Here is a 22185-nt window from a genome sequence, read left to right as displayed (position 1 = left end):
GTCTCCTCAAAGGTTTGGCCACTAATTTTGGTATTTATTGGTGGTTCTCATTTGTAGCAGTTATTATGGTGGAGTTTTTCCGCTTCTGGTTTTTTATGTGTTCGTTTTCTCTCTCATTCCTTCTTCATTTGTTAATTGGAATTCTTCTGAAAGGAGGAGTTGTCCCACCTCTCCTCCTTCATCTATATCAGAAGGGATTTGTGGGCTTTGCTTTCACTTTCTGCATCACGATTCGGTCCTGTGGTTGTGTATATTGTTGCTTTTTTTTTTTTTTTAACCCTTATTTTTTGAGCAGTTCCTTAATTCCTGGTACTGCAGGTTGCTCCACGCTCATCTTGTATTTTCCTTGTTCCAGTCTTGGAATCTCCCACTTCTCCAGGGAACCCTGGTCCCTCCTATTGGAGAGTGGGTTTAGAAACCGGATCTGGGCTGGGGATGTCCTTGCTTCTTTTTGCTCTCAGTGGACCCAACCGGGAGATGTGTGGGTAGCCCGTGCACACCCGTCCAGGCTTATTTCTATATCTTGTCTGCATGTACATTTAAAAAGAACAAACATGGAAACGGACTTTGGCCCAGTGGTTAGGGCGTCCGTCTACCATATGGGAGGTCCGCGGTTCAAACCCCGGGCCTCCTTGACCCGTGTGGAGCTGGCCATGCGCAGTGCTGATGTGCGCAAGGAGTGCCGTGCCACGCAAGGGTGTCCCACGCGCAAGGAGTGCGCCCGTGAGGAAAGCCGCCCAGCGTGAAAAGAAAGAGTAGCCTGCCCAGGAATGGCACCGCCCACACTTCCCGTGCCGCTGATGACAACAGAAGCGGACAAAGAAACCAGACGCAGCAAATAGACACCAAGAACAGACAACCAGGGGAGGGGGGGAAATTAAATAAATAAAATAAATCTTTAAAAAAAATAAAAATAAAAAATAAAAAGAACAAACAGGTGTCCATGGCAATTTCTATGACTCCATTACTCCTTTTCCTTATTAGTACCTTTTTTTCCTACAGTAAGAAACAGGATATATAGTAACCTCTTATGTTTTCTAATGTAACATTTTATGTGATATATTTATCTTAAAAAAAAAAAGACTGAAAAAGAAGCAGGACTAGTGGCCTCTATGTGAGAAATAGTTGCAAGATTGCTAGAACTATACTTCTGTGAGGAACCAACTTGCCAGCTGTAGTACAATACTTGTGTACAGTTCTTTTTGTTAGCAGGCTTAAACTATCTGGTCAAAATGCATTTTCCAAAGTGCCCTGGCTGAGCTCCAGGCCCCACCCCCGCTGTGATCATTTACGATCCAGGTCGATTAGTTTGTCCCAGTCTGCGTTCCAGCCGGGGCTCCCCCAGTATTCTGGGTGACTTTAAAATTTGCGTCCAGTAAATCTGCTCTTACATAAATGGAAACATACAACACATAGCCTTTTGGGTCTGCTTCTTGGGCTTAGGCCAGTGACTCTGAGACCTGTCCAGGGTGCTGCTGAGTAGTGTCCCCTGGTGTGTGAGCACAGCTGTCGTCCGGTCGTGGGCGGTGTCCGTGTTCTGGCCCCTCCGCGTGGAGGTGCTGCCTCTCCACTCGCTCGCCTTGCAGGAGGGCTTCACCAACGACCAGTACCAGGAGCTCGCCGGGCCCTCCTCCCTCACCTACATCACACGCTCCGAGAACAGCATCTTCTTTGAGGTCGATGGGCCCTATCTTGCCATGATCCTTCCGGCCTCCAAGGAAGAAGGCAAGAAACTGAAGAAGAGGTAGGACCCACTCAGCCTGTGCTTTGGGAAAGGAAATGGATTGCATGGGTGGGTTCGGCTGAACAGTCCAATCAGAATGGGCCAGGAGCTGGAAGGCAGCAGATCTTTTGTGTATTCATTTTGTCACTCAATGATTAAAATTTGGAAAGATATTGTAGCCACTGACAGCAACAGCAGCATTCTTGACCTGGTACCTTTCATTGTGTAAGTTGCAGGCCCTTAAATCATGCTTAGGTTTCTGGGATGCATAAATTTTGGGACGGAGAGGCAGCTGCTGCCTGAGGAATGCTAGTAGGGAGGGTGGGAGGAGAGCGGGCATAAAGCAGTTACTACCCGGGGCTCTTTCTCCCTGCTCTGCTTGCCTCTCCCAGATACGCTGTATTCAATGAAGATGGTTCCCTGGCTGAGCTGAAGGGCTTTGAGGTCAAGCGACGTGGGGAGCTGCAGCTGATTAAAATCTTCCAGTCCTCAGTGTTTGAGTCTTTTCTCAAAGGAAGCTCGCTGGAAGAAGTGTACGCCTCAGTTGCCAAAGTGGCCGACTACTGGCTGGACGTGCTGTACAGCAAGGCAAGTGCTCCCTTCCCTCCGGGCAGCCTCTTGGGACGCTGGGCCCTGCAGGTAGAAGAGTCAGGGCCAGCCCTCTCAAAACCAGCCCCTCTCAGATCCTCCTCAGCTTCTCATCCAGTGACAGAGCTCTGAAGGAAAGACTTTAAAATAGCATCGTGATAAAAGGGTTCACAAGAGAAAAGTTCAGCAGCAACCACTTTGATTTTTAAGTCTTCATGGACCTAAATGCACCCAGTTATTATAGTTGCTGTGACAGTTCTGGAAGTATACTTCCATAGAATATGTAATGATATGTGTTGCTTTTTACTCTTTGTATTTTTGTGTGACATCTCATCAAGTTTACATACCATAATTTACTAAAAAAGCACACACTCGATGAACATCAGACTTGACACCTAATTTTATTGGTATCGTGTTGTGGCGTGTGTCTTTGTCCAGATGCCTTTCCTCCATTTGGCATTATTTTCTGGGAGTGGGCTTTCTCAGGGAAAGGAATACTTGAATCTGTTAGTGTTCTGGAACAGTTTTCTAGGTTCCTTTGCTTCCCAGTGTGCGGTTGTCTTTGTTCTAAAGAGAGTCAACTCATAGAAGAAAGTGAGTGCCAAGGGGGAGCAAATCACTCAGAATATTCGGGAGTCCAGCACACCTTCAAGGAAACCCTGGGGCAGGCTTGTCTGGGGCTCAGGAGAGGCAACAGGGGCAGCAGCACGGCTGGCTGTCCAGGCCTCGTCAGTCCATAGTGTCCCTGCCCTGCCTGCCTGGGTGCTCCCTCGCTGCCTCTTTCTCTTACTCTTCTCCCTTCTGGCTCCTCCTTTCCCCATCATTCTTTTCCTTTTAGGAGAAAAATCACTTCTTCCCCCTTTTCTGCAGTCTGGTGCTTATAACTCAATAAATGCTTCTTGATATTTTGTGCATAGTTTAATAAAAGTTCAGGGTTTGTTTTTTAAAGATTTATTTATTTATTTCTCTCCCTTTCCCCACCCCCTACCCCAGTTGTCTGCTCTCTGTGTCCATTCGCTGTGTGTTCTTCTGTATCTGTTTGTATTCTTCTCAGCGATACCCAGAATCTGCGGTTCTTTTTGTTGCTTCATCTTGCTGTGTCAGCTCTCCATGTGTGCGGTGCCATTCCTGGGCAGGCTGTACTTTTTTCGCCCTTGGCGGCTATCCTTACAGGACACACTCCTTGCATGTGGGGCTCCTGTATGCGGGGGGCACCCCTGCATAGCATGGTGCTCCTTGCATGCATCAGCACTGTGTGTGGGCCAGTTCATCACACGGGTCAGGAGGCCCTGGGTTTGAACCTTGGACCTCCCATGTGGTAGGTGGATGCTCTATCCATTGGGCCAAATCCACTTCCCAAGGGTTTGTTTTTTATTTATTCTTGTATACTCGTATGAGACAGCCTTCTGAAATTCTGATTTCATCAGATTAGTGAAAGGCACAGTTCATGGAAGGTAGGTATGAGGCTAGACATGGCCTAAGTCTTCCTCCCTTCTGTGCAGTTGTTTCACCATTGCCTTTTCTCTAGGCAGCCAACATGCCTGACTCAGAGCTGTTTGAACTGATCTCCGAGAACCGTTCCATGTCTCGGAAGCTGGAAGATTACGGGGAACAGAAGTCCACCTCCATCAGCACAGCGAAGCGTCTGGCCGAGTTCCTGGGAGACCAGATGGTCAAGGATGCAGGGCTGAGCTGTCGCTACATCATCTCCCGCAAGCCCGAGGGCTCTCCTGTCACAGAGAGGTAGAGGCTCGCACGGCTCTTGGGTTCTGCGGAGGCTGGGATGCTAGAGTTGAAAAATCTGAGACTGCTGTGGAACCTTTGGCGTACTTCCACAGAGGGAGGAGATGATGTGAAAAGAGCACAGAGCGGTTTGGTGTTGAAGGGAGATGGAACTGGGTCGTTGGCGCCCTGCAGATCGAGTGATAGGAAGACCTTGCTGGGGTCCCGTCAGTTCCTCTTGAGGAGATACCAAGAGGGACTCCATGAGGGCCTGGGAAGCCAGTCCCTGGGGTCCCAGAGAAGCTGGGGTCTTGGGGGTCAGCCTGCGAGAGCCTTGTCTGTCACAGGTGTCTGAAGTGCAGGTACTGTCCTCGCGTCAGGCCCAGAGTCCCCATCACAGGTCACACTGAGGCCAGGCTCCTGGTCACTGCCACCACCCGGCGGGTTGTTCCGTGCAAGCTTTGCAGAACTGCGGAGGCTCTACAGGGCTCCCTTGTGAGGAGACTCCTCCTCACTCCCAGTGCCTGCTTCCCGAAACCTCTTTGAGAAGAAATGTCCTCCACGTTCTGGGACATGTCGGGCAGCAGCAGAGGCTTCCTTTAGAGCAGCAGCTTCCAGTTCCTACTGCAGAAATTTTAGAGGCAACAGAGGCCCTTCTCCCATCACCCAGCGTGCCCTGGGCCATTGGAGCGATGCAAGAACCGCTTGAGCAAGACAGGAAAACGTAGCTTTGGTGAAGCTGGTGTTTCCTGAGGATGGTGCACAAAAGAAGAGAGAACTCCCCTGGAGTGACGGGGGGACCTCGCTGACTGGAACAGATCCACGGGAAGGTCTGGAACACAAGTGGACAGAGCGTGACAGAGCCAAGCACCATCAAGAGGAGCTGGAGGCTGTGCGGTGGCCCCACGTGGGTCTGCAGTATCCTGTGACTGCGTCGGGATGTGGCAGCAGCGAGGGTGTGACTCCTGACGTCCGTCACACAAGGCCTGACTGTCCTGCTCCTGCCCTGAGGCCCAGGCATTGCCACCTGGAGGCTGAATAGTCACATGGGGAGGGGCCCTCTGGTGGCGCTGCTGCCCACCACGGGAGCACGGCCACTTTCGCTTTTCCAGCCCCACTTTGGCTGCCAGATGTCTGCACCACACGAGTGAGAGTGACCCCTGGCAGTCCAGCCCGAATTACAGAATCATGAGCAGGAAAAAAAAAAATGGCTATAGTTTGAATCTGCTAAGGTTTGGAGTGTTAGGTTATGCAGCAGTAGATAACACGTTAGGCTAGTGACTTATGTCAGAGAGGCCACACAAAAGGGAAAATGGATGGACCTTGGCAAATATTTTGGTTCAGAGAAAACTTGAGTCACAATGAAAGGCTACAATTGATTAAAGAATAAAGGATTTCTGCATACCACAAAGAGAAAGGCAACCAAGGAGAAAAATGGGCAACAAATTTGTGCAGTTCACAAATGAAATTAATAACCAATTCATGAGATGTTCAGAGTCATGGGAAACATGGAAATGCGGATTATAAAAGCATCTGTTGGATTGGAAGTTAAAGTCCAATGGTAATTATTGGTGAAAACTTAGAGTAGCTTTCATACGATGCTGGTGGGAGTGTGACAGAGCTCCTTTGAAGAAGCTGCATGATTTCACCTGCAGTTCAGCAGTGCCCTTCTAAATGCATGCCCTGCAATTACCTGTGCATGTGCACAGGCTCGTTGCATTGACTTTTGTTTTTGTGTGTTTTCCTTAAGGAGGTACCAGGGGTGGAACCTGGCACCTCATCCATGCAAAGCAGGTGCTCAACACAGAGCTACACCCGCTCCTCCAGGCTTTGTTTTGTTTTTGTTTTAGGGAGTAAAGAGGTTATTAAGAAACAAGAAAAGAGATAGGTGCACAACCTGGAATGTGGGTTATGGGCGTTCCGCAGGGGGAAATGCACTGCTTACATTGTTTTTAATAGCAAAATTAGGAAATAGCGTAAATGGCCATCAACTCCAAAATGGATAAATGCATTTTTTGTACAGTGAAGTGGTATGCAGGAGTTAAAGTGAGTGAGCTACAACTCCATGTTACAAAGCAGAGAGCTCAAAAACGGTGTTGAACAAAAACAAGTTGCAGGATGATACGTGTCGTATACTTACATTTATGTAAACTCTTAAGACAGAAAAGTACGCAAACAGAGACATACACATAGGAGTAGTATAGAAACACACATGGGATTGACAAACACTAAAATAAAAATCTTGTTTACTTTTGTCGAAGAAGGGAAAAGATCAGGAAGGCTAAACGGGAGCTTCATCTTAATCTTTATTCTTCATATATTATCTTTTGTATAGAGTGAAAACAGCAAAACTTTTAAAGCTGAGAACTTGGTGCTAGGCACACTGGTTTTAGTTATGTCCTCTCAAGTTTATGTTTATATTTCACAACACCAAATATTTCCTCCAGTAAAAGAAGTATTGGCAGTTACTCTCTTGCTTTGCTAGTGATTGTAAACTGGCTTATTCTCTCCAGAAAACAGCCTGACTCTTCCTATATTTTGCCTAGCAAATAACATTTTAAAAGAAATACACTCCAAAAGGGTGGGGAGTATGTAGTTTATATAAAGACACTCGTACGCAGCTCTGCCAACGGAGACTAGACCCTGAAAAGAACCAACGGCCAGCCTTGGAGGGGTTGTTTCTCAAGCCATGGTCTCGTAGTACTATGATAAATGTTAGATACAAGGTGTGGTCTTATGCAAAACCACAGGTAAAAGTGCAGGCTAGCAGGGCCCTAGCCTCTACTACGTGAAGTGTGTGTCTTGTGCTGAGAATTGTCCTTGGCTCCAGGAGGCCCTGGTTTCATGAGTTGTCTGCCTCTCATGCAGGGCCATCCCACTGGCCATTTTCCAAGCAGAACCCACTGTGAGGAAGCACTTTCTCCGGAAATGGCTTAAAAGCTCTTCTTTACAAGACTTTGATATTCGGACAGTGAGTGCCTAATTATTTTGTCTACCCTCTGGTGTTGATTAGGAAGGTTGGGGGGCCGTATCTGGCTTGGTCACCTCTTTTGTCTGGAGTCTTGGCTCCGACTTCCTCTCTTCTGATACATAATGGGTGACCGAGGACATGGCAGCTCTTCAGGGCTAAGTAAGACAAGCTAACTGTAGGGAGGCCCGTGACTCCTCCTCGGTAGAATATGGTCCCGGGCCCCAGTGGGACCCAGGTCCTTAAGCTCTGTGCCTCAGTTTCCTCCTCTGTAAAACGAGCCCCTTTCATTGTAGAATTGATGAGTATTAAATAAGACTCGTGAGCAGTTAGCGCAGTGCCAGGCATGGCTGATGCAGTGTCTGTATGTCTCATTCCCACTCGTTCCCTGCCTAGATTCTCGACTGGGACTACTACCTCGAGCGGCTGGGAAGCGCCATACAGAAGATCATCACAATTCCCGCGGCTCTGCAGCAGGTGACGTCGCAAGCCAACACTGAGCCCGTGGTGGCCTAAACACACGTGGAGACCAGGCCTGCGCTGACCTGGTGGGGTCAGCCAGGAGTCGCCCCCTGAGCTCTGTCATCTCCGTGCAGGTGAAGAACCCAGTGCCCCGAGTCAAGCACCCCGACTGGCTGCACAAAAAACTGCTGGAGAAGAATGACATCTACAAGCAGAAGAAGATCAGTGAGCTGTTTGTCCTCGAGGGCAAGAGGCAGGTAAGGCGGCTGTGGCGGCCGAGTGCTGGTCAGGCACCCGTGGGCACACAGCTGCGCCGTCTGGTGCCACAAGGCCTGAGCTGCTGTCAGTGATCCACTGATGCTTCCGTTCCAGGCATCCGTGGTGGGCTTGTTGTTTTTAATGTGCTTCTTGATACTTTCCTTTTTCCCTTTAATTCCCTCCAGGGTCACTCTTTCACAGTAGTAGCTACATTGTGAATCATCACTTAGGGTAGAGATCATCAGGTGCCACTAAGTGGACTTAGTGACTTGGAGTGAGTCCCTGTACCCCACATCTCCTTTTCCTACCCTGTAAAATGAAAACCTTTCTGTTAGAAAGCCATGGGTAAAATGGAATGAAAGAGCTGAATCCGAAGACCAAAAGAAACAGTGTTAATCAGAGGAATGCATCAACTACCTGAAAAAAGATTCTCAGATTGAATTTTAAAATTCTAGCTATGTCTTATTTGTTTATAAGAGATATGCCTGAAACAACACCATGGAAAGATTTAAAGTAAAAGGATGAAAAATAATATACTAGGAAAAGTTGAACAAAAGAAAGCTGATGTGTTAATGCTGGACAAAATAGTCTTTAAGCCAAAAAAGTATTATTAAGAATAAGGAGAATCATTAAGTAATACTAAAAGTCACAGATTACCAGGTATGAATAATAATTCTAATAATGAAGCCTCAAATCATGTAAAAATTTACCTAATTATGAGAAGAAATTGACATCTAGTCAGTGTGTGATATTTAATACACCTCTTCCAATAATTGATAGATTGAGCAGACAAAAATGAGTAAAAATAGATAAGGTTGGAATGAGACAACTAACTAATTAGATTAATGAACAAATAATACAACCCTGTAATTAGAGAATACGTAGTCTTTTTAAGAAAACATAAAATATTAGCACAGTAAGTTGCAACAGATTCCAGATCATTTATATGCAGACCATGTTATTGGGGAATTAAAAACCATGTTTATAAACAAGTCATGGATCAAAGGAGATGTTATAATGGAAACTAGGAAGTATATAAAAATGAGTAAAAATGCAAATACTAAATACCAACAATTGGTATATGAAGCTAAAGAAGTACTTTATGTAAATTTATATATTTAAGTGTATATATTAGAAAATAAAGAACAACAGAGTATACTCAAAGGAAGTAGAAAGATGACAGGTGTGAACAAGAATAAAGGAAATACTAAGTGTCAGTAAAATCAAAGCCTTGTTCTTTGAAAAGACATAAAATAGACAAGTCCTTGTCAAGGTAAATTTTTTTGTTTTATTTTTCAAATGAGAACAGCCATAATTGTAAACATTGTGGTGACTAAAAATTTAAAGAAATTAGCAATCTCTGCTTTGAAGTTAGAAAACTTAGAGTGGACGGTGTCCTAGAAGAATTATGAAAACTGACCAAAGAAGAAATAGAAAACCAGAATAGAACTTTAGTTCTTAAGGAAACTGAATCATAATTACAAGGAAAAAATAAACACCAGACCCAGATGATTTTTCAGAGAAGTTTTGCCAAACTGATTTATGCAAACTGTTGTAGAAAACGTGAGGCTAGGGAGAAGCGCCACAGCTCAAGGTTGCAAGTGTAACCTGGGTGACACTTGTTACCTTGATAGCAAAACTAAGGGCACTGTAAGAACATTTCCTATTAAGAGCAAGAAATGAATAAATATTAGTAGCTAAATTCTGTAACGTGTAATGTTATGGCCAGACAGGCTTTATGCCAGGAGCAACAGACATTGTTCAACTTCAGAAATCTGTTAGTTTAACTCATCGTCAAAGCAGCAGCTCGAATAGAAGCAAAAAAAAACGCATTAGATAAACTTCAGTATCTGTTCATGTGAAAACTTTGAGCCACTGAAATCAAAATAGATGAGGCATTTCTTCATCTCACAGAGGCCATCCATCAAAACCCAACAGCGGGCATCCCACTCAGGGCAGAGCACTGGGCACATGCGCACACGGGGCAGGAGGCAGGGGCCTGCCACTGCGTCTGCTCAGCACTGTCTGAGGCCCCGCCGGCAAGATGAGAACTGAAGTAAGACGTGAACTGTGCACATAATGCGGTCAACACAGAAAACGTGGAACCCAGAAATTGCTGGTTTAATAAGACACTTCAGCATGACTTTTAGGTACAAGGCCAGTATACAAAAACCTACAGCTTTACTATACACTGGAGGCGATTAGAAAATGTTTTTCCAAAGTTGTCATTTACAATAGCAGGAAATAACGTAGCAAGGGATAGATCCATGGTCATAAGGTGTGTGTGATTTCTTTCATGGGAAAAATTATGTAGCTTTATTGAGGCATATTAAAAACACTTAAATATGCAGAGACATGCCAAGTTCATGAATAGAAGGACTCAGTATTACAGTATGGTCATTTGCCTCAAATTAACATGAAATTAATTGTCCTTCCAATAAAAACATCCCTACCAGGTTTTGTATATGAAACTTGACAAACTAATTCTAAAATTCATATGAAGAGTCAAGATAAACTTAAAAGTTTAAAGACTAAAGGGGGGAAAGTTTACCTTATCCGATAACAAGACTGACTGAATTTTTATACCATGAGAGAATAGACCGGTAGTGCTAGCTAGAGGCCAGAAGTCCATCCACATATAAATAGGAACTTGGCAAATGACAGGCAGCATTACACATCAGGAAGGAGCTGGAATGCTTATCCCTCAGTGATACTGGAGCAAAGAGAAGAACGAACGAAACTGAAGAAGAAAACCAGCAACCTGAGAAGAAGCAACAAGTTGTTTATGATGTTGGGGCAGCAAAGATCAGTATATTCAATTAGTTGATACTTAAAACTTCTGTAGGATGAAACAGGAGTGACAGAAAGTTGGTAATTGTTGAGGCTGGCAGTGGGAACATAGGAGTTCGTGGCTGTACATGTATGCGTTTGAAATTTTCATAGTAGAAAGTAAATAAACATAAACCTTTTTCTAGCACAGAAAGCACCATAAAATGAAAAGAGGATATTACAGAGGTACAAAAAGTGAAAAATGACCCCTTCACATGCGCATTAGTTACCTTTGCTGCCTAGCACATGATCCCAGAACTTGCCGGCTTCGACATCCCACACTTGTGACGTCACTTTGAGCAGGCCACGGGTCTGGGCACAGCCTGGCTGACGCTCTGGCTCTCACAAGACCACAGTCAAGGTCATGGCTGGGAAAGGGGCCACTCTCAGGTGTGCTCTCGAGATTGTGGGCAGGACTCCGCTCTTCTCGCACCGCTGGCCTGAGAGCTGCCCTTATCGTCCTGCCATGCGGGCCTCTCCATAGGTGGCTTGCAGCGTCACAGCCTGTCAGCTGGCCCCATCCCTCCTGTTTTAATCTCTTTGGTTTGGAGCATCGCTGGGCCCAGCCTGCACTTGGGAGGAACTCCCACAAGGGCATGAGCACCAGGAGGTGGGAGCACTGGGGCCTTCCTAGAAGGCTGCCTCCCGCGTGTGTCAGGAGAAGCACAGCCTCACCGGGGATGAGGTGAGTGCAGAATGGTGCTTGAGAGACTGCCTCACACCCCAGAGCGGTCTCCTCAGGGTCAGAACCCCGGGACAAACGAGCTCATCAGTGTGTCTGGGGGGTTGATCATACAGACAGTGGCTTATGGCTAGTTAGAGGTCAAGATTCTCTAGGACCCAGACAAACCCCTCTACCCTAGAGGAATGTGCACAGATGCTTCCGGCAGGGGGTAGAAGGATGGTCAGTGAATCACGCTGTGTAGTTTTGACAAAGTGGAAACCACTGTTCGTCACTTGGAGTGTAGCGGACAGGCCAGCTGCTTCATTTGTCTGCTGGGATAGTCCAACAGTTCAGATCGGTGGGCCACATCTAAATCTCAGAAAAAGAATAAGTTGCAAAAGGATACATATCATGTTGCTACTTACATGAACTCAAAACTCAAAGCAATGGCCTTTGGTTTATGATATGTGAAACTGGGGGACGATGGCACTGCTCTCCCTCCTCTTTGGGGGAAAGGAGAAAGTGGCTTTGGCTGTTACTTGCAATTTTTCCTTTCTTTTAAAAGGAGTTCTGGAGCAAACTTGAAAAATGTAATCATTTGCTCCGTACTTGTGGTAGGTACTTGGGTGACATTTTCTTCACGTGACTGTTTATGGCTTCCTTATTAAAAATTACAAACAAGTTAGTCTGAATAAGCATGGTCATGCATATACACATTTGTCCCCTTTCATGTGCTTATGGTAAGTTTCTAGAAGTGGAATGTAAGGGGCACACTTGGTCGGCATTTTTGAGACCTGGTTGGTTCTTTCTAGGTCACGATGAACCAGGCTCCAGCAAGCAGCCAGAGCCACGGCACCCCTGACATGGAAGACTTCGGCTGCACCAAGCCTCTGCACCCAGCCCTGCCTGTTGCTACAAAAAGGAAGCGCGTCCTTTGGGAGAGCCAGGAGGAGTCCCAGGACCTGGAGCTGAGTGTGCCCTGGCAGGACGTCTTGGGGCAGCCTCCTGCCCTCGGTACCACCAAGGTAAGCAGTGTCAGAGAGTGGGAAGGGACAGACCCTGTGAAAAGGGAACAGAGACTGGCTTAGGCCAGGGCTGCCTTGCCCAGAGGGATCCACTGTGTGCACTGAAGTCTCTGTACTCAGAGGAGCCCCAGAAGAGTCTGCCCAAGAGAGGGTGACTGCGGGATGCCCGAGTCCTTGAGTGCCCAGGAAGGACTTTGTAGAGTTTCTGCGTGTTCACCGCATGTTCTCCGTCTCCTCCGTGGCTGATGCCGTGGCCTGTCCCAGGAAGAGTGGCTGGTCTGGCTCCGCTTTCACAAGAAGAAGTGGCAGCTGCAAGCCCGACAGCGGCTCGAGCGCAGAAAGAGACGGTGTCTGCAGGCGGCAGAGGGCGGGCCACGGGCTGGGGCGGTCCGAGACGGGCCCACAGCTGGGCTGGGGAGCTTCTTGCGCAGAACAGCCCGCAGCGTCCTGGACCTTCCCTGGCAGATCGTGCAGGTGTGTGGGGCTTCAGCAGCGGCACAAATGAGCGAGGGCAGGGGCTGGGGGCTGTCCCTGGCCCAGACTCTGAAGCTGTTCTGGGATGTGGGGTGGAGGAGGCAGGGCGGAACTTGGCACAGGGGCTGGAGCTCACCCTGGGAGGGGCTCTGTCCCCAGGCATTCAGAGGGCTCCTGAGAGGGAGACCCTCAGTGCCACACGGCCGCCCTTCCCTTCAGATCAGCGAGACCAACCAGGCCGGCTCGTTCCGGCTGTGGGCCGTCATTGGCAGCGACCTGCACTGCATCAAGCTGAGCATCCCACGAGTGTTCTACGTCAACCAGCGCGTGGCCAAAGCGGAAGAAGGGCCTTCCTATCGCAAGGTGCGGGGCCCGAGGCTGTCCCACAGCGGCCAGGCTTCTTGCACCTCCATTTCTAAGGGTCTTATTGGGACACTGTAAGAATTGGTTGCAGTGATTTGCACGGCATCCTTGCATTCCCTGTAATTTATCTAACCTGCTGGTGCCCCACTGTTGCCAGGAAGTTTCCCAGGCAGGTTCTGTTTGGCTTGGTTTTTAATTTGCTTTTTTTCCACAAGTTGGTACTTAAAAAGTAATGATCGTGCATTCCATGCAGGATTCCTGTGCCTCTCCCCACCACCAACACCTACGTTTGCTAAAATTGATGAAAGAACCTTATCATCGTATTACCTCTATCTGTAGTCCATAGCTTATATTTGGTGTTTTTTTTTCCTACAAACCACCGTTAGTAACTCTATGTATTAGTGTTGTAGAGTTGTTACAAATCATGAGAGACATGGCCGTACTTGTATTGTTAACCACAGTCCATCCTTCACCATGGAGATTATTGCATAATACAGTCCTATGTTGCACAGTCCGTCCAAAGCCCACTCTTAGTGGTCTCAGGTTCAGCAGAGTTGTGCTGTCATCAGCTCAGTCCATTTCAGAAAGTTTTCATTACTCTAAAAGGAAAAATCCCAGACCTAGAGTCCATAGGTTACATTGGTTGTATTTTTCCCATGTGTCTCCATATTCTTAAGACCTTGTAATAGAGGAACATTCTGGTATTTGTATTATTTTAACAATCATCATCCACCACCGAAATCATTATGTATACAGTCCCTGGGTTATCTTCTCGCCTTCTTTCAAGTGACATTAACCTCCCTAGATGACCATTTCAGCCACCATCACGTTTATAAATCACCATTAATTACACTCGCTGTAATGTGTACCATCAGCTAACCATTTCCCAGCATTTACAGGCCCCCTTTTTGAACATTCTACATACATTCAGCATCAGCTCCCCCTTCTCAGCCTACTTTCTGACTCCTAGCAACCTGTACTCTATAGTTTGACCCCATTCGTTTACTCATCATATTTAGTTCGTATTAGTGAAACTGCACAATATTTGTCCTTTTCTGTCTGCTTTGCTTTACTTAACATAATGTCTTCCAGGTTCATCCATGTTGTTAAACGCTTCACAACTTCATTTCTTCTTACAGCTGAATAGTATTCCATCGTATGAATATACCGCATTTTGTTTATCCATTCATCAATTGATGGATACTTGCACTGTTTCCATCTTTTAGCGATTGTGAATAATGATACTATAAACATCGGCGTGCATGTGTCTGTTTGCATCCTTGCTTTCGGTTCTTCTGAATATATTCCCAGTAGAGGGATTGCAGGATCAGAGGGCAGTTCTGTACTCAGCTTCCTGAGGAGCCTCCAAACTGTCCTCCACAGAGGCTGCTCCACTCTCCACTCCCACCAGCCGTGAGGGCGTGTTTCTGTTTCTCCACATCCTCTCCAGCACTCGTGGTTTTCTGTTTTTTTAATAATGGCCATTCTGTGAGGTGTACAATGTATCTCATTGTCGTTTTGATCTGCATTTCCCTAACAGGTAGTGACATTGGGCATCTTCTCATGTCCTTTTTGGCTATTTGCTTTTCTTCTTAGGAAAAATTTCTGTTCAAGTATTTTGCCCATTTTTTAATTAGGTTGCTTGTCTTTTTATCATTGAGTTGTGTGATCTTTTTATATAACACGGAGACCAAACCCTTATTGGATATGTAGTTTCTGAAAATTTTCTCCCAATGAATAGGCTGCCTTTTCACCTTTTCAACTCTCTCAGACAGATTTTTGCCTTTCCTCTGTTGTTGTTGTTGTTTTTAATCCCCCCCTTGTGGCTTTTTGCATGCTGTCTTCTCTCTCTGTCCATTTGCTGTATGTTCTTCTGTGTCAGTGTGTATTTTATTTTCCCTCCCCCTTTGAAGTTTGCTTGCTGACCGCTTTCTGTGTCCATTCACTGCGGGGTCTTCGGTGTTCTCACTTGTCTCCCTTCTTTTTGTTGTGTCACCTTGCTGAGTCGGCTCTCCATGGCGCCTGCGGGTCAGGCAGCACTCCGCAGCGTGCAGGCCAGCCTGCCTTCACAGGGAGGCCCCAGGATGGAAACCCAGGGCCTCCCATATGGTAGACAGGAGCTCAACTGATTGAGCCACAGCCGTTTCTCTCTTCCATTGTTTTTATAAGAGGGCTGAGCCCTACCCCCTTAACTTCCAAAGCCATCTTCTCAGAAGTCCACAAATGAAATTTTTTCTTTCATTTTTTTCTCTTCATTAAGTATTAAGTGTTACTATGGATTCATAAGTTTTTGTTTAATATTTTACAGTCAACTATAAAGTCATATTTTTCCTCACATCTTAAGTATGCCTATCAATTTTTCCTTCTGTGGGTTTTTTTTTTTTTTTTTTAAGATTTATTTTATTTATCCCACCCCCCTCCCCCACCCAATAGTTTGTGCTCAATGTCTTCTCTGTGCGCTCTCTGTGTCCATTTATCTTCTCTTTAGGAGGCACTGGAATCCAAACCTGGGATGTCCCAGGTGGGAGAGAAGTGCTCAGTCACTTGAGCCACCTCTGCTCCCTGCTTTGTTGTGTCTCTCATTGTGTTTCCTCTTTATATCTCCTTGTTGCATCAGCTCGCTGTGCCAGCCCGTTGCACCAGCTCGCTGTCTTGCTTGTCTTCTCCAGGAGGCACCCGGAACCAAACCTGGGACCTCCCATGTGGCAAGCAGGAGCTTAGTCACTTGAGCCCACATCCACTTCCCATTTGGATCTTGCTTTCAGTGTTGTATCTAGTGCTCCATTTATTGAAAGGTCTTCTTTTAGTTTTTTTTCACCAGCAATTTTAAGTTTTCAGCATGTAGATCCTGTGTGTATTTTGTTAGGTTTGCTCCTAAGTATTTCATTTTTGGAGCCATTGTAAATATTTTTTAAACTCCAGTTTCCGTTTGTTCATGGCTAGTATATAGACGTGCAGTTGAGGTTTTACTGTTGAACTCGGTTCTGAGCGTGTTAGTAGGTGGCTTGGGAACCTCTGAGGCTTCGCGCCGCGATGAGCTGTGATTATTTCCCTGAGCTGGGCAGCTTGGAGCAGTCTTCTTTTTCTCTTTGGCCCATGAGCATAGAAGAAGCTCCCTTGAGCAGATCCTGCACATTATTGCAAACAGGGTTGGCTGTGCAGACCACCTGGTCGGTGGGACGCCCAGCCGCCCTTGCTCTGCTCTCGTTCCAGGCCATTACCAGGAGTTTAGAGAGCATCTGGATCTGTTCTGGGAACCTGGCCTTCTGCCTTTGTTGGGGACTGGGGACTCTTCTTTACATGGAGCAGACCACTTTTCCCACCCATCTAGAAAGTTCTACCCTGTTGGTACCCTTCCTGCTTCCCGGGGGTGAAGCATTTTCATTCCCCACCCCTCATCCTTTTTAAGAAATAACCATAGTAGTTTCTTGCCTCATTTCAGTGGGGTTTCTGGAAATAGGTAAGTGTTTGAATTCCATTTGCAGTTTTTAAACCATCCTGTGTGTGAGGGTCTCTAGGGAACACTCATTTAAGCTGCACGTAGGATGATCCCAGCCTTGCCACCAGGTGAACCGGGTCCTGCCTCGCTCCAACGTGGTCTACAACCTCTACGAGTACTCAGTGCCGGAGGCCATGTACCAGGAGCACATCAACGAGATCAATACGCAGCTGTCAGCGCCGGACATCGAGGGCGTGTACGAGACTCAGGTAACGCCTTCCAGCCCCTCGGAGGGGCCACAGGGACCACGCAGGATGGGGCGGGGCACATGCTCAGGGATCCCTGCGTGGATCTCGGCTGGCATGCTGTGCCGGGGGTGGTGGTGCAGCTAATCACAGATGCCTCCTGTGGCCCTGGCCACGCCTGGCACCTGCCTGAGCCTGCCTGCTTTCCAGGTGCCGCTGTTGTTCCGGGCCCTCGTGCGCCTCGGCTGTGTGTGTGTGGTCAGTAAACAGCTGGCAAGGCACCTTTCAGCCTGGGAAGCAGAAAGCTTTGCTCTGGAACATCTGGAAATGCGGTCTCTGGCCCAGTTCAGCTACCTAGAACCAGGTACGCCTGTGCCTGCCCTCAGCCCCCCTCCCTGCAGATCACAGGGTCACAGCTTGTTTCCTCCTGCAGGGAGTATCCGCCACATCTACCTGTACCATCACTCGCAGGGCCACAAAGCGCTCTTTGGCGTATTCATTCCCTCTCAGCGCAGAGCATCTGTGTTTGTGCTAGACACTGTGAGTTCCTGGGCCCTGCAAAGTGGGCTGGATGGGGAGCTGGTGTTTCACAGCGACGGAGGCTGCTTCCTCTTGGCTGCCCTTGGTGCCCTCGTTCCCCAAGCCTGAGTCCGTGAGTGAGCACTGCCACGGGCAGGGCCGGGCTGACGTGCCTATCGTCGGTCCAGGTACGAAGCAACCAGATGCCCAGCCTTGGCAGCATGTACTCCTCAGAGCACAGCCTCCTGCTGCAGAAAATGGGTCCCGAGCTCCTCCCGCCCCCCAAACACACTTTTGAAGTGCGAGCTGAAACCGACTTGAAGACCGTTTGCAGAGCCATCCAGCGCTTCCTGCTCGCCTACAAGGTGCGGGCAGGCGGGGCAGGCGGGCAGTGCCCTGTGTCCTCCCCCCAGGAGGCCATGTTCACCTGGGCCCTGTCTGCTCTGAACCCAGGACGAGCGCCGTGGGCCCACGCTCATCGCCGTGCAGTCGCCCTGGGCCCTGAGGAGGCTGGCCGCGGAGATTCCCATCCTGGAGGAATTCCCCCTGGTGCCTGTCCGCGTGGCCGACAAGGTCAGCTACAGTGTTCTGGACTGGCAGCGCCACGGAGCCCGCCACATGATCCAGCACTACCTCCACCTGGACACCTACCTGTCCCAGGCCTTCGAGATGAGCAGGTGAGAAGAGCAGGGGCGCTGGGGCGCGGAGCCCCAGCCAGGTGGGCCTTGATCCTGCAGCTTGGTCCTCTCGCTGCGGAGCCCGCAGTCCCGCGGCAGTGCAGCTGTGCTCGCCTCGGGGCTGAAGCTGCCCCTCACCCGGCTGCCACTTTCTCGAGAGCTCCTTGCCTCTGTGCCCGGTACAGGTATTTCCACATTCCCGTTGGAAACCTGCCAGAAGACATCTCCACCTTCGGCTCTGATCTCTTCTTTGCCCGCCACTTGCAGCGGCACAACCATCTGCTGTGGCTCTCCCCCACACCCCGCCCCGACTTGGGAGGGAAGGAGGCTGACGACAACCGCCTGGTCATGGAGTTCGATGACCAGGCCGCTGTGGAAATCAACAGCTCAGGCTGCTACTCCACGGGTGAGTGGTGAGCCGAGCAGGGACGCGCGTTCCCGCAGTCATGGGGAGACCTGCCGGTGCCTGTGCCGCGCAGGAGCTTTCCGCAGGGGCAGAATCAGGCTCAGGCAGGGCATCTCTGGACTGGCAGGCCAGCAGCGCTCCGCCATGGGCCGCGGGCCGGGTGGAAGTCGCGCTGCCCAGCGGTTTCGTGAGGGCAAATGCCAGTGCGTCCTTGGCAGTGCCAGCTCTGGCGCAGGTGTCGCTGGGCAGGGGCGTTTCCTAGGAGGGACGTTCAGCAGGCTGGACCTCGCAAGGTGCGCAATGGGCTGCCGAGGGGTCCAGCGGCGGCTGTTGCGCCCCTGCAGTGTGCGTGGAGCTGGACCTCCAGAACCTCGCTGTCAACACCATCATGCAGTCGCACCGCGTCGGCGACATGGAGGGAGCAGACAGCGTGGGCATCAGCTTCGACGTCATCCAGCCCGCGTCCCTGGAGGACATGGTCACCGGCAACCAGGCCTCCAGCGTCCCCGCCAGCTATGACGAGGCGGCCCTCTGCTCCAACACCTTCAGGTACCAGCTGGAGCCACCGGGATAGGGTGGGCGTCGTGCCTCGCCTTCCTAGGACCACGCCAGGCGTGGTCCCTCCCAAAATTCTTGGTGCCGCATTCTCCTTGCTGCCCTCTGCCTCTCCAGAGGAAGCGTGATTCAAGTTTGGATGCAGAAGGAACACAGGAGTGTTTTTCCATTCCTCTTATTTTGGAAAATTAACGTCTAAGTCTTGATGTCACTTGGGCTTTCCTCAGCCCAAGATGGCAGAGAAAGAAAGCAAAGTGGAAAAGATTCCCTTCCTTTACCTCGCACACCCAAGTGTGTTCTGCCTGGTACAGATGGCAGTCCAGGTTCTGGCTCTGTTCTGAATTTTTTATTTATTTCTCTCTCCTCCTCCCCACAGTTGTCTGCTCTCTGTGTCCCTTTGCTGTGTGTTCTTCTGTGTCCTCTTGTATTCTTGTCAGTGGCACTCTGTGTGCGCATCAGCACCACACATGGGCCAGCTCACCACACGGGTCATCTACCTACCCATGCGGTAGGTGGACGCCCTATCCGTTGAGCCAAATCCGTTTCCCATCTGCTCTGAATTCTGAACTCTCTCTTCCTATGGCCTGGACGCGTCATGTAGGGGCCCTCCTAAGTCTACACATTCTTGAGGTGTGGCAGAGGTGTGGCAGTAGGAAACCTCCAGGTAGCTAGTTGGTGTGTAAATGTTTATCAGACTTCTGCTGTGGGACATGCAAGCAGAGCATAGATGTATATAAAGCGAGGCAAAAACAAAGCCACAAATGAGAAGAGCCACTTAAGTACAAGTCATTGAGACTTAGATGTCAGAGGAGAGAATTACTCCAGGTGGAGTGGTTGAAGACAGCTCTTGTGACACTGCTGATGACACATTGTTGACTGTGTGCCAAAGAACCCGCTGTACAGCATTGGCTCTCTGTTTTGGTCCTCGTGCAGCCCCCGAGGTGGGTGTCGTCAGCACCCATTTTAGAGATACGGAGACGAAGGCCAGAGGGTTAGCAACAGGTTGCTTGTGGTCGTGCTGTGGAGTGGAAAAGGGGATTTGAAACCCACCTGTGCTGTCCCACAGCCGGGTCTTTACCCACTGCACCACGCTTTCTAACAAGAGGAAGGGAAGTTGAGTTGGGACTTGGAGCACAGCAGGGAGGGGCTGCAGGCCGGGGAGGGGGAAAAGAGGGCGCGGGGTGGGCGGGGTGCGTCGCACGTTCTGGCCAAGGCGGGTTCTGACCCTGGGTGACAGGTCAGACCTCAAGGCAGCTGAGGTCCGATTGTGGGTGCTGGGCAGCGCTGCTGATGGGCAGTGCTGTGTGGCTGTAAGGAGGCCTCACGGGCGATTTAGTGGAGGTGATCCTGTGAGAGCGGGCCCTGGGCGTACTGGGGACAAGAAGGCACTGGGCATCCGCTCCAGCAGAGGTTCTGCTGCTCCAGCCGGGCAAAGCACACCCTGTCATGGGCTGTTCCCACACAGCTGCTGCTGAGATTCTGGGACAGCGGCCCTGCTCACTGGTCACTGCCCTAGCTCTGAGCTTTTAGTGGGCTGCGCGGAGTGAGCCCAGGCACGTCAGGAGTAAAGCGGAAGGAAGATGCGTCCTGTGTTGGCGTTGGGCGGGATGGCTAGGGCGTTGGAGAGGGCAAGGCTCCAGGATGGAGACTTAGCCCAGCAGGGCAGTGCGGCCCTGGAGTCCGCAGCAGCAAGGCTGCAGCTGGGGGCGCCAGGTGTGGCCACGCCACCTCCTCTCTTTCAGGATCTTGAAGAGCATGGTGGTGGGCTGGGTGAGGGAGATCACCCAGTACCACAACGTCTACGCGGACAACCAGGTGATGCACTTCTACCGGTGGCTGCGGTCGCCGTCTTCGCTGCTGCATGACCCCGCCCTGCACCGGACCCTGCACAGCCTGATGAGGAAGCTCTTCCTGCAGTGAGTCGGGGCTGCTGGCGGGTTGGTCAGTTCCAGAAGCCAGCAAAACAGCCACGTGGCACTTCTGGATGAGTACAGTCCATTTTTGGGTTAATGGTACGTTAAACTTGAGAGGACCCCATAAAAGCTTAGCTGACATTGTAGCTTTGTGTCTGTGTATCCTTCCAGGGAAATGTCAGGTGGATACAGTCTTTCTCCCCTTTTCTGCAAAGTCGCAGGCTGTATTTATTGATCTGCACCTTCCTTGTTTTAGTTCACAATATATCGTGAAGCTATGTGTAAGAAGTGCCGAGCTAATGGATCACATCTAGGTTGTTTCCAGCTTTACGTCAATACAAATAACCTGTTGGCCAGTGACCTTGTCATGCAAATGTATCTGTAGAACAGTTTCCAGGAAGTAAAACTGTTGCAATTCTGATAGGTAATTATACCTAGGTAATAAAGTGATAATTTGATATTACCAGAGAGCCCTCCATGGAGGTTGTGTGTACAGCTCATTGTGTACCTGCAGCTCTGGGGCTCCTGCCCGCCTCACCAGCGGGGCGTGTTGCTGCCGGCCTGGCGGGTAACTGCTCTCCCAGCGGCTCTTCATTGCATTCCTTATTATGAATGAAGTTGAACTTTCTCTTCATATCCTTTGCCCATTTTCTGTAGTTCTGTTTGTTTTTCTCTTATGTTTGTAGGATTTCCTTGCAGGTAAAAATTAGCCTTTTTTTCTCTGGTTTGAAGTGCAAATTTTGTCCTTTCAGTCGTTGATTATCTTTGGGTTTTGTTTATGCCATGCAGAGATTTTTTAATGTTTGCGTGGTCAGCCCTGTCACTCTTCTTCCAGCGTCTGCATTTTAAGTAGTTCCGAATGTCTGCTGGGGGTGGTCCGCGCTGCCTTCTCAGGACCGCCTGCCTCTAGCCTGCAGGCTCCGCTCACAGTGCTCCTGACCAGGGGATCTGAACTTGCTCCCCCAGGCTTATCGCAGAGTTCAAACGCCTGGGGTCATCCGTTATTTACGCCAACTTCAACCGCGTCATCCTCTGCACGAAGAAGCGCAAGGTCGAAGACGCCATTGCCTACGTGGAGTACATCACCAACAGGTGGGACTTGCCGCATGCTCGGTGGCAGAAGAACTCAGCGCTCACACAGGTAGAAAGGCAGCAGCGACACCAAATAAAAACAGCCGTGGTAAAGCACAAACCACCCTCAGATTTTCAGATACGTTGTTTTGAGCCTAGCCTGGCCAGGGAATCGCCTGTGGTAAGAGAGTTCCAAAAAGGTATTAAAGCATAAACCTTCTGTAGGTAGTGAGTGTGCACCTCGGGTGGTAGTTTCATGCCAGGATTTCAGTTAAGAGTGCTGG

At 49.2% G+C, this 22185-nt stretch overlaps 1 protein-coding gene across 3 annotated transcripts in view; it reads left to right on the top strand.

Moving 5' to 3' along the window:
• Positions 1-22185, top strand: part of POLE (DNA polymerase epsilon, catalytic subunit) — a 70333-nt gene that overhangs the window by 35923 nt on the left and 12225 nt on the right. For 2 of the 3 annotated variants that reach the window (XR_011646462.1, XM_058281175.2), the window contains exons 24-41: positions 1587-1744; positions 2116-2315; positions 3844-4054; positions 6902-7004; positions 7398-7478; positions 7598-7720; positions 12027-12239; positions 12504-12713; positions 12933-13076; positions 16644-16784; positions 16971-17124; positions 17194-17300; positions 17468-17644; positions 17733-17956; positions 18142-18362; positions 18707-18911; positions 20660-20833; positions 21797-21922. Coding sequence is in view for 1 of the 3 variants with exons in the window: in XM_058281175.2 (XP_058137158.1) it covers positions 1587-1744; positions 2116-2315; positions 3844-4054; positions 6902-7004; positions 7398-7478; positions 7598-7720; positions 12027-12239; positions 12504-12713; positions 12933-13076; positions 16644-16784; positions 16971-17124; positions 17194-17300; positions 17468-17644; positions 17733-17956; positions 18142-18362; positions 18707-18911; positions 20660-20833; positions 21797-21922 (2972 nt within the window). In the remaining 2 variants the exon portion in view is untranslated. Of the gene's footprint in view, positions 1-1586; positions 1745-2115; positions 2316-3843; positions 4055-6901; positions 7005-7397; positions 7479-7597; positions 7721-12026; positions 12240-12503; positions 12714-12932; positions 13077-16643; positions 16785-16970; positions 17125-17193; positions 17301-17467; positions 17645-17732; positions 17957-18141; positions 18363-18706; positions 18912-20659; positions 20930-21796; positions 21923-22185 lie in introns of all 3 variants that reach the window. The other variant, XR_011646463.1, reaches the window with a different exon arrangement.

Source organism: Dasypus novemcinctus, chromosome 19 (assembly GCF_030445035.2).
Source record: "Dasypus novemcinctus isolate mDasNov1 chromosome 19, mDasNov1.1.hap2, whole genome shotgun sequence".
NCBI classification, from domain to species: Eukaryota; Metazoa; Chordata; class Mammalia; order Cingulata; family Dasypodidae; genus Dasypus; species Dasypus novemcinctus.
The sequence above is the reverse complement of the archived record's forward strand: the minus strand, read 5'-3'. Positions and strand labels throughout refer to the sequence as shown.